The sequence below is a fragment of the Vicugna pacos genome, chromosome 11 (genome assembly GCF_048564905.1).
Source record: "Vicugna pacos chromosome 11, VicPac4, whole genome shotgun sequence".
Classification (NCBI taxonomy): Eukaryota; Metazoa; Chordata; class Mammalia; order Artiodactyla; family Camelidae; genus Vicugna; species Vicugna pacos.
Genome location: NC_132997.1, coordinates 26,698,404 through 26,708,359, shown reverse-complemented (window position 1 = coordinate 26,708,359; position 9,956 = coordinate 26,698,404). Strand labels below are relative to the sequence as shown.

General features: G+C 48.6%; 1 protein-coding gene across 11 annotated transcripts in view; it reads left to right on the top strand.

The window, feature by feature from the left end:
* Positions 1 to 896: 896 nt before the first annotated feature.
* Positions 897 to 9,956, top strand: part of TRIM67 (tripartite motif containing 67) — a 41,754-nt gene continuing 32,694 nt past the window's right edge. For 8 of the 11 annotated variants that reach the window (XM_072972280.1, XM_072972278.1, XM_072972275.1 and 5 more), the window contains exons 1-3: positions 936 to 1,075; positions 1,184 to 1,690; positions 1,784 to 1,979. In XM_072972280.1, coding sequence (XP_072828381.1) covers positions 936 to 1,075; positions 1,184 to 1,690; positions 1,784 to 1,979 — 843 coding nt within the window. Of the gene's footprint in view, positions 1,980 to 9,956 lie in introns of all 11 variants that reach the window. The other 3 variants (XM_072972272.1, XM_072972271.1, XM_031681487.2) reach the window with 3 other exon arrangements.

The following is a 9,956-nucleotide window of genomic DNA, read 5'->3' as shown; positions in this document are numbered from 1 at the left end:
CCTCCCCACCACTACTCTCTGCTCTGGAAATTACAACTCCTCGGCGCGCGGCGCCGGGAGGAGGCGGCGACGGGAGGGAGGCGGGAGGGGATTCCCGAGCCAGCCGGGCGCTCGCCCTCCGCCCGCCGGCTGCAGCGTCGCGCGGCCAAGGTCAGAGGCTCCGCAGGAGCAGCAGCTGAGAATCAGAACAGCGGGTCAACCCTGGCCGCGAGGAGAAAGCCCCAGGGCGCATTGGGCCCGCGTTAGCAGCCGAGGGAGAGGGAGCCGAGCGAAGGTCTCTGGGCCGGCGGGGCCCGCCGAGTAGTCGCAGTGACCGGGCAGGTGGCGCCCCTCTGTCCGCGCGCGAGGAGCTGGGGCTCCACCTTCGGCTCCTGGGCGCTGTCCGTCTCCTCGTGGTGCTGAACCCAGCCCCACGGCCAAGCGGCCTGCTCACCCGCCTTCTCACCTACAGATCGCCCCAACTGGGGGCGGGGCAAGGGCAAAAGAGGCCCGTGGGCAGCTGCCCACTGGAGCCGAGGGGCTGAAAGAGGAGAGCTAGCGAACCGCAGCCCGGCAGCTGGTCCTGATGTGGAGAGGAGACGCGCGCGGCCGCCGCCGGCGGCGCTAGTGCTGATTCATCACCTAGAGCGTCTCGCAGGCCACCGCGAGGGCAGGATTCCGGCCCCGGACTCTGGTAGCAGGTTGAAGCCGCTGGTGCAGGAGCCTCGCGGGAAGGAGGTGAGGATCCCCTCTCTTCTCTTGCCCCCAGTCGTCTTAGGGCGGTGGCCCCAGGACAGAGAAAGGGGCGTGCCCCCGGGCTGTAAAGTAGTCATGCTCCTGTGATGCCCCCGCCTCCCATCTTACTGGTGCTAACCACACTTGTTCTCCTCTGCCTGTCTCCGGAGCTTGGGCCATTCCACCCTCCGCCCTGAGCAGCTGGCCCTGCCCGCGCAGCGATGGAGGAGGAGCTGAAGTGCCCCGTGTGCGGTTCCCTGTTTCGGGAGCCCATCATCTTGCCCTGTTCCCACAACGTCTGCCTGCCTTGCGCTCGTACCATCGCGGTGCAGACCCCGGACAGTGAGCAGCACCTTCCTCAGCCGCTCCTGCACTCCCGGGGCTCGGGGCTGGCCGCAGGCGCCGCCGCCGCGCCCCCTCTGGACCACGAGGCGGCCGCTGGCCCGGCCTGCGGCGGCGGGGCTGGAAGCGCAGCTGGCGGCCTGGGCGGCGGTGCTGGAGGTGGCGGGGACCACGCGGACAAGCTGAGCTTGTACAGTGAGACAGACAGTGGTTATGGCTCCTACACCCCGAGCCTCAAGTCCCCCAACGGGGTTCGCGTGCTGCCCATGGTGCCCGCGCCGCCCGGCTCCTCCGCCGCGGCGGCCCGGGGTGCCGCCTGCTCCTCGCTGTCCTCGTCCTCCTCAAGCTCCATCACGTGCCCGCAGTGCCACCGCAGCGCCTCCCTGGACCACCGCGGCCTGCGCGGCTTCCAGCGTAACCGGCTGCTGGAGGCCATCGTGCAGCGGTACCAGCAGGGTCGCGGGGCCGTGCAGGGGGCGTCTGCAGCCGCTGCCGTGGCCATCTGCCAGCTGTGCGACCGCACCCCACCGGAGCCTGCCGCCACGCTCTGCGAGCAGTGCGACGTGCTCTACTGCGCTGCCTGCCAGCTCAAGTGCCATCCATCCCGGGGACCCTTTGCCAAGCATCGCCTGGTGCAGCCGCCGCCGCCACCGGCGCCGGCGGAGGCCGCCTCCGCATCCCCAGGCGCCGCCCAGGGCGCCCCCAGCGGAGGTGGCGGCTGCAAGAGTCCGGGCGGCACCGGGGCGGGAGCGGCTGCGAGCAGCGCCGCCCGCAAGTACCCTACGTGCCCTGAGCACGAAATGGAGAACTACAGCATGTACTGTGTGAGCTGCAGGACCCCGGTGTGCTACCTGTGCCTGGAGGAAGGCCGGCACTGCAAGCACGAGGTGAAGCCGCTGGGGGCCATGTGGAAACAGCACAAGGTGAGCGCCCCCTGGGCAGGGCACGGGGCGCGGGTGCAAAGCAGAAGGTGCGAGGAGCAGGGCTTTGTCCTCTTCCCTGGAGAGCTGGCAGAGGGTTGGCCAGAGGGTCAAGAAGGAATTGCCTCATTCATTCGTTCATTCGTGCATTCTCTCATTAGTCTTGTGATAGACACTTAAATGAACTCTAGGTGCTCCGAGCTGGGTGATGGAGATGGGAAGGGCGTGGAAAGATAACATGCTAGGTCCCTACCTAACAGAGATTTTATGATTCTTCACAAAAGTCACCCAGAATGCAGAAGCAGGCCTCTTTCACTCCCAAAGTTGACTAATATTAGTTACCTTCATGGTCCCTCTGGATTTATGGCACCCATTGCCTGTTTCTTTCCCTAAAAAGTTTTTTTTTTAAGTGCAAGTGTTGCCACCTGCCTGCAGGAAAATGTCCAATAGCCATCTGTGCTTGGTTAATCTGTTCTGAAGGCAGGAAGGATTCTATCCCAGGCCTCGGTGGACAGATACACTGTTTATTCTTCAGAGCAGAACTCCCACCAGCTTCTAGAGCAGAAAATTTCCTACTCTCTGGACTGGTCTTCAGCACTTTCTATCCCCAGAATACCTCTCAGCTTAGAGGGGAGATAGGATTCCTCATGGGCCTTATTTGAGAATTTAGGTTGTACCCTTTTAAGAAGGGAGCATCATTCTCCCCCAGAGACCGTCTCTCTTACTGGAACTCTGCCACTTGTGGTGGGAATGTGATGGAGGACAGGTTAAGCTCTTAGTGAGACAGCCAGGCACCCTCATCGTGGGCTGCTGCAAGCCATCTTCCCCAGGAACTTGCCTGGGGATGCCCCCTCCCGAGTTAGAATAGAACAGCCTCTGCAGGCAACTTGCACACCCTCCCGTCTGACAGGGAAGGAGAGAAACCTTCAAAATCAGGTCAGATCCTTGATCAGGCCCCAAGGCAAGAGTGGGGTCAGCTTTTCTAACAAACATTCACCTTAATTTCCTAACCAAAGGCCAGGCTGAGCAACTAACTGGACTCCGGGAGCCAGGACCTCAACTGCATTTGCAAATTTGGGTGCCTGTCATCCGGTGTCCTTTTCCCAGTAAACTCTCACCCAATAAAGAGACAGGAGGTCTCCAAATCATGCAATAGGAATATGTATTCTTATTGAGGAGGAAAATCACAGGAAAATAAGGCAACTTGTCATTGTTCTGTTGTATCAACCAACTGGTAATAAACAAAAAGGGGGAGCATAGATGGGAGAAGAAGACACTAACCATTCGTGCTATAGATTTATTAAATACAGCTACTATATAATTTCATCTGCTACAATGTACATGTTAGTACTGTAACTTAATGTTTTCCAATAAAAAAATCAGAAAAGAGAACAAACAAGGAACACTTTAGAGATCCACCTTGGAGGGGGAAATGTGCGCAGTAGTTCAGAAAATGGCAACTGAGAATCAAATCCCTAGTTCTAGAGCTGTGGTTCTCATTTAGTGACAATTTCACTTCCCCTCCAGGACATTGCCAATGTCTGGAAACCATTCTGGTTGGCACACTTTGGAGGTACTACTGGTATCTAGGGGATGGAGTTCAAGGTGGCTGCTAAACAGCCTACAGTGCCCAGGAAACCTCCCCCAAAACAATGATCCAGAAAAATGTCAATAGTGCCTCTGCAGAGAAATCCTGCTGTAAGTTACACAGACCTGGATCCGGATCTCAGGGATGGTAATTCACTTGCCGTAGACTGTAAGCATTTAGGCACAGTTTTAAACCCACTGAATAATAATATGTAACTCAAATAATTGTCATAAGGAGGAATAGAGTGCTGTATGTTTAGCCTCTGGCACAGTGCCTGACTCACAGTAACCAATCTATATTTTTAAAATTATTTTTGTAGTCCTAATACTTAACGTCACTAAACTTGGAGGAAACTATAGGGCAGCAGAAAAGAGTGCTTATTTGACCTCAGGGGCTTGGTTACCTGGAGAAAACATGAGCTGGTAACTTTTGGTATGATTTATGTTGAATCCTAAAATAACTCTGAGCTAAATGAGAATGTCTGCTTGGGTGAGTTATCATATATGACATTTGGTTGCATATCGCTTCATGGTAATTGTCACTGCCTTGCTTATTTCATCTTTCACGTGAGAAGACATCATTTTACAAATAAAGGAATCTTTTGTAAAGAGGCTGTGATCAATTACCAAGACAAGAAGTATATGTTCACATTCAGGTTTTACGAGCTGGTAGATTACGAGCAGCCTAGAAGCCTAAAACTAATGCTGGGTGTTGCCACCCAAATATTTAGACTTAGTGAAGTGTAGAAAGCCAAATGAGTTGAGAGTCTGCAATCTTACAGGAGATTAAACCTCTTATCTAGGACAGTGAGTTGAATAATGAGCTATGTTTTCAAGAACCAAGGAAAATCATTGGCCACCCTTGTCTTGGTGTCAACGGAAATTTTATGACATTTCTATCTGAGGAAATATGGAAAGAATATATGATGTTTGCTCAGTAGAGTGGGACAGTTATCTATGCGAAACAGACTAAGCAGAATTTAGTATCTCAATTTATTGCCTTTGCTTCAGGGATCTGAGACATCCTCCTAAGTCCAGAATTAAGAATGCTATGAGATACAGCAGGTGCTGTTTCTCTAAAGCAAGGAAAGTCATTGAGTGCTTCTTATGGGCATCTCAACTAGTGGCTGGAAATCAAAAGAAAAGACAAATGAGGGAGCCCTGGTGGAGCAGGGGTCTAGACCACCTCTGTGAGTTGAGCAGCTGGCTACTGTTGAAAGATAAACTTGAATACTCAATTTCACACCCCCACCGTGGAAGTTTAAGTTCTTTAGTAAAACTTCAAGTCTCTGAATTTTTTGTTGTTGCTGTCATCCAAAAATCCCAGAATCCATGACAAAGCTTGGTGCACTACGAGAACCAGAATTGGGACAGAAATATTTCCCTAACATCCTGTGACTGGAGAAGCCTTAATCAAAGCTTTAATGCCTCTTTAGCATGGCTGGAGCTTGCCAACTAATTCGTGATTCTTAGGGGAAAAGATATGTCAGTGACACTGACATCTATGTTAAAACAAGATTGATTATCACCTTTCAGAAACAGTGTTAACACTTTAAGTCACAGCCACACACGTTTTTAGATAATTCTTCTGGAAGAGGGTTAATAATTTCAAAGAACTTCTGATGTGAAGAAACAATACATTGTGAAAGACAGAACAGGGAAGGGAAGCTTTCTTTCCACAAGAGCTTTTGTCTTTTTGCCTGTTGACGATGGAATTTTAATTTCCCTGAAGCCAGAGGGAAAGGACCACTGTGGGACATCCCTGCTCCTAGTGTGGCATGTCACAGAATGTCAGCAACAATTGTAACTCCTGCTGGGAGCAGACAGTGGACCCTGAATCAAAACGGGTGGGAGCTGATTCTCTAACTGAGGTAGGAACTGCCAGACAGGCCCTTCTGCAGAAGCCTTTGGAGAACCATGGACTTCAGAAGAGAGTCAAAGCGAAATTTCCCTGATATGCCAAGGTTACTATTCCCAATGAGTCAGCACTTCACAAGCGCAAAGGAGATGGGGAGGCCTGGAAATTACAGGAAAAACAAGACTTCAGGCTACTCGCATGTCCTAAGGTCCTGCCAGAGGGCACTTGGCTTCTCTGTGGCCTGGTCCTACCTTATTTTATGAAAGAGAGAAGGAAAGGCTTTTAACCTTTAAAGCCTCAGAGGGAAAGACTGGCTTCCTGAAAAGAGAGAACGTAAATGACAAAGGCAGAGCATGTGATCATAACTACATAATCATAAGTATAATTATCTGAGTATTTGTAGTATGTTACAACACAGGAATTAAATGCTGTTTGTTAAGAATTAGAATTACAGGAGTCGAGATATAGAAATTAAATATCATCTCCAAATTCCAATTTGCAAAGGAAAACACTTCTAACATTTTAGAGTTTTTCCTATTGTATATTTGTTTTCTAACTGTCATTTTAAAAATAATACAATATGAATATCTTTCCAGTCAATGTACATCATTTTGGATGGCTGGGTGCCATTCCATTGTAAGGATTTATTATTTTATTCGATCCGTAACCTGATGCTGATTTTTATTTAGATCGTTTTCAGCCTTTTGCTGTTATAAACATTTTTCAAGAGTATTCTATGCCTATACTCTTAATTATTTCCTGAGGTTAAATTTCTAAATCCTGAATTACTATGTTGAAGAATATCTGGCTTTAAAACATCTGGTTAATGTTGCCAGGTTGCCTTCCATGAAGTTAATACCTATCTTTTCTCCCAACAGCAAAATTACGTAAACAATGAAAAATTCATGTAGAGAGGGATCATGAAGGAAAATAATAAGATGGATTGTCTTGTTTCTAGTACTTAATGTTTTCTATTTTCACTATATTATTGTTAGAACTGTTTTTAAGAAGAGGATCACAAGTACCTAGACTTCTATATTTTTAACGATGAATTAATGACCTTCCTTCTCTCAAAAACAGATTTGAAGGGAAGTGTAGAGCTCAGTGGTAGAGTGTATACTTAGCATGCACAAGGTCTTGGGTTCAATCCCCAGTATTTCTGCTACCTCGAAAGGGGGAGGGAAAAGACCCCAGTCCTTGTCTTACCCAAAAGATAAGAACTCAGACGGGAGACAGAAGATCATAAAGGTTTTATTAGCAAAGGGAAAGCACACCTCCAGGAACGGGAGGAGGCTGATCCCAGGGCAGAGAGCAATGGTCTTTGTTTGCCCCCTTCTCTTATGCCCTCGCTTAGAGGTGGTCTCTTGGTTGATGGAGTGCTCAGTCATGCTCCTCCCCTTTTGGGCATGTCCTTACCAGTGATGCACACAGAAATTACAATGCCAATTATATTACAGTGAGCACTAGGTCATGTCTGGTTAGGTCCTTGTAGCTACTGCACAGTTCCCACTGTCAGCTTCTAACTGGTTTCTTGCTGGCGCTCATTTTGAGGAGGTAAAGCCCCTTTATGCTAAAGGTGGGCATACAGCCATCTTCTCCATCTTATCTGCCCGGGGTCCCTGCTTATCTAATTACCTAAGACTTCCATTTAAGTACTACTAATAATAAATAAATAAACACAAAGACCTCCCCCTACCAAAAAAGAAATCTTTAAAAAAAATTAGTGTAACACGCACAGCTACTGCCGAATTATCCCCTCTTGGGTTTTAAGGCCCAAGAAAGACCAAGCCGCCAGGGCGCGTCTAAGGCACTTTTGAGTGGTTTGAACTGGGGGAAAAGTTAAGCAGAAAGAATTGCTTGGCAACAGAAATCCTTCAGGGCCCCCAGAGCAGATGGCCCAGAATTACACACAATCTGAGTGGAGATCTGGATTTTTGGAGAAGTTGAATCTTTCACCACCTCTGAAGCTCTGGGAAATGAAGTGCATAAGCTGGTGGCTTCTGTTCCATCTGCCTGCCCCTGACTGGCTAAGAACCAAAGGCAAATTTGCATGGACCCCTGGGAACAGGAGCTGATTCGCGATAAGTGGAGGCTGCTACGTCTTCTGAAACCACATTTTGCCTTAACAGCAGCACTGTCTTTAAAGCCACCTGGGCTGTAGCCTGCCCAGTGTTTAGATTTGATTCCAAGCGGGTCCGCAATTTGGGAACAACTATTAGAAAGAACTCCTAGATTACAAGCTATGATGTACGTGCTTTCCTCATCACTCCACCCATCTGGAGAACAAAAAGTGGGTTTGAGAGAAGAAAGCAAGGGTCCCCAAACTTGAATTGCTTTTCTCTTCTCTTTGAAGACTGTCATGGAGCGTAGAGTTTCAGAATTTAAGAGGATCTGTTACTACTGATGAACGTATTTCATAGCGTATGCTCTGGTGGTCACGCCGTGGCTAAGGTATTGCATTCTCAGCCTTCAATGGGAGGTCCTTTATCTGAGTCAACATTTGTGGTGATGAGACCTTATTTGTAATGTCAACAAGATGGACTGTCCTAGAGGGGAGAGATCTCTTAATCTCTAAGACAGACTAGAAGGGTTGATAAACTGGCACATTGCTTATTTCTGAAAATAAAGTTTTGCTGGAACACAGCCATGCTCATTTGGTTGCATGTTGTCTACAGCATCTTTTGGCTACAGTTGCTTTTGGAAGAGTAGAGTAGTTGTGACAGAGATCTGTACTCTGCAAAGCTGAAAATATTTACTTTCTGGTTCTTTATGGGAAAAAAAAATGCTGGCTTGTAGACTAGGAGGACCTTGTGGCTGAAAGCGTGGTCTGCAGAGGCAGGAGCTTGGCTCTCAAGACCCGCCATAGTCCTACTAACTCAGGATTTGAATTTAGCAAAATCCCTAGTTGATTTATATGTATGTTAAAATTTGAGAAACCCGGATAGGAATGCCCTGGGGGCTCCAGGATGCTGGGCCCATCAGTCTAACTGTGCAAGTCGCTCTGGGTGCTGAGAGGTAACACAGTGTTCAAAGAACACCCGGCCCAGAGGGCAGGAACCTCTGAGGGATGGCGATGCTGGCTGAGCTCTCTTGGGCCAGAGCGTAAGTGTCCCAGGAGAAGGCAATTCCGGACAAATGCTCTTTGCTGCTTTCCTGGCACTGAACAGAAACATGTTTACTTTTGTTTGTATCTCTGGGTTTCTTTTTAGTTTGTGTTTTAGTTGTTCTTTAAAGAAGCAAGGAGAGAGGGCAGGGTATAACTCGAGGGTAGAATGTGCGCTTAGCATACACGAGGTCCTGGGTTCAATTCCCAGTACCTCCGTTAGAAAAAATAAAAAGTTAAGATGGCAAATTAAACAAACAAACAAAAAGAACCCAAGAGAGTGCTATATGCACTCTTTAGCCAGTTTTAAAGGGCCTGCCCAGGGTTGGGGGAGGTTGGAACTATCAGAACCATGGAATTGAAAGGAGCAGGGGAGACTCCAGATAGACAAGGCAGAGGCTCTGGCAAATTCACCCTGCTTCTCAGAATTCCCTCTTCCTAGGGTAGGCTGTTTCCTAACAGAGAGCTTAAATTCCAGCTTCCTCCTTTTGCAGAGAGGACTGTGAGGCCAAGGGGCTCGCTGCAGTCACCTAGCAAGTTGTGAAATGATCGTGGCAAAAGATGATCAAGTGTCCTCTTTGTACATTCTGATTAACTAAACAACCCCTCTGTGTCTTACTGGCAAATTGCACCAAAGTTATGTAAGTCAGAAAGCCATTCAATCCATGAATGAAGACACATGGATGGGTAAATTTTATTAACTACAATAGTCTGGCAGTTCCTCTCATTCAACTGCAATAGGCAGCAGAAAATGGGGAGAAAAAGGTAAGGAGGAGACAAAGGATCCTGTTTAGAACAAATAGCATAAAGGAGTTTGAGGGATGGCGGGAAGCTACAAGATCAAATGGTACTGCCTCTTCATTTTCTTATGTGGCGAAGGTAGAGGAAATGGTGAAGGTAGAGAAGGGACCACAGGACAGGAACAGGAGAGGTGGGGCTGGTGGTAAAGCTCAGGGGTCAGAAGGGGTCCAAATGACAGATACAATGGACCAGAACATCGACCCCTCCGGCGCTCGCCCCAGCAGGAGGGGCTGGCCTTTGGTCGTATGTCATCTGAAAAATCCTTCCAGACAGCGCATAGTTCAGAAAAATAGGTCAAGGTTGTGTTAGGAAATGTAGGCAAATATTTGGACTTATGACTTGCCTATTCCCCCAGTTCTTGTTTCTAGTCTGATTCTGGGTGATATCTAAAAAATAAGGAGACCAATACAATATGAATGCTCAGAAATGGCAGTCCTCTTTAAAACGAAGAACTGTGGTTTACATCGCTCGACAAATTTATGTGTTGCCAAATGTCTGGCTTCACCTGTCAGCTGAGCTGCACACCCACATAACTAGGTAATCCCTAGCGCTTACTGTGGACAACTTTAAAGTCAATGATGGGGGGGAGGGGTAGCTCAGTGGTAGAGCGTGTGCTTAGCACGCATGAGGT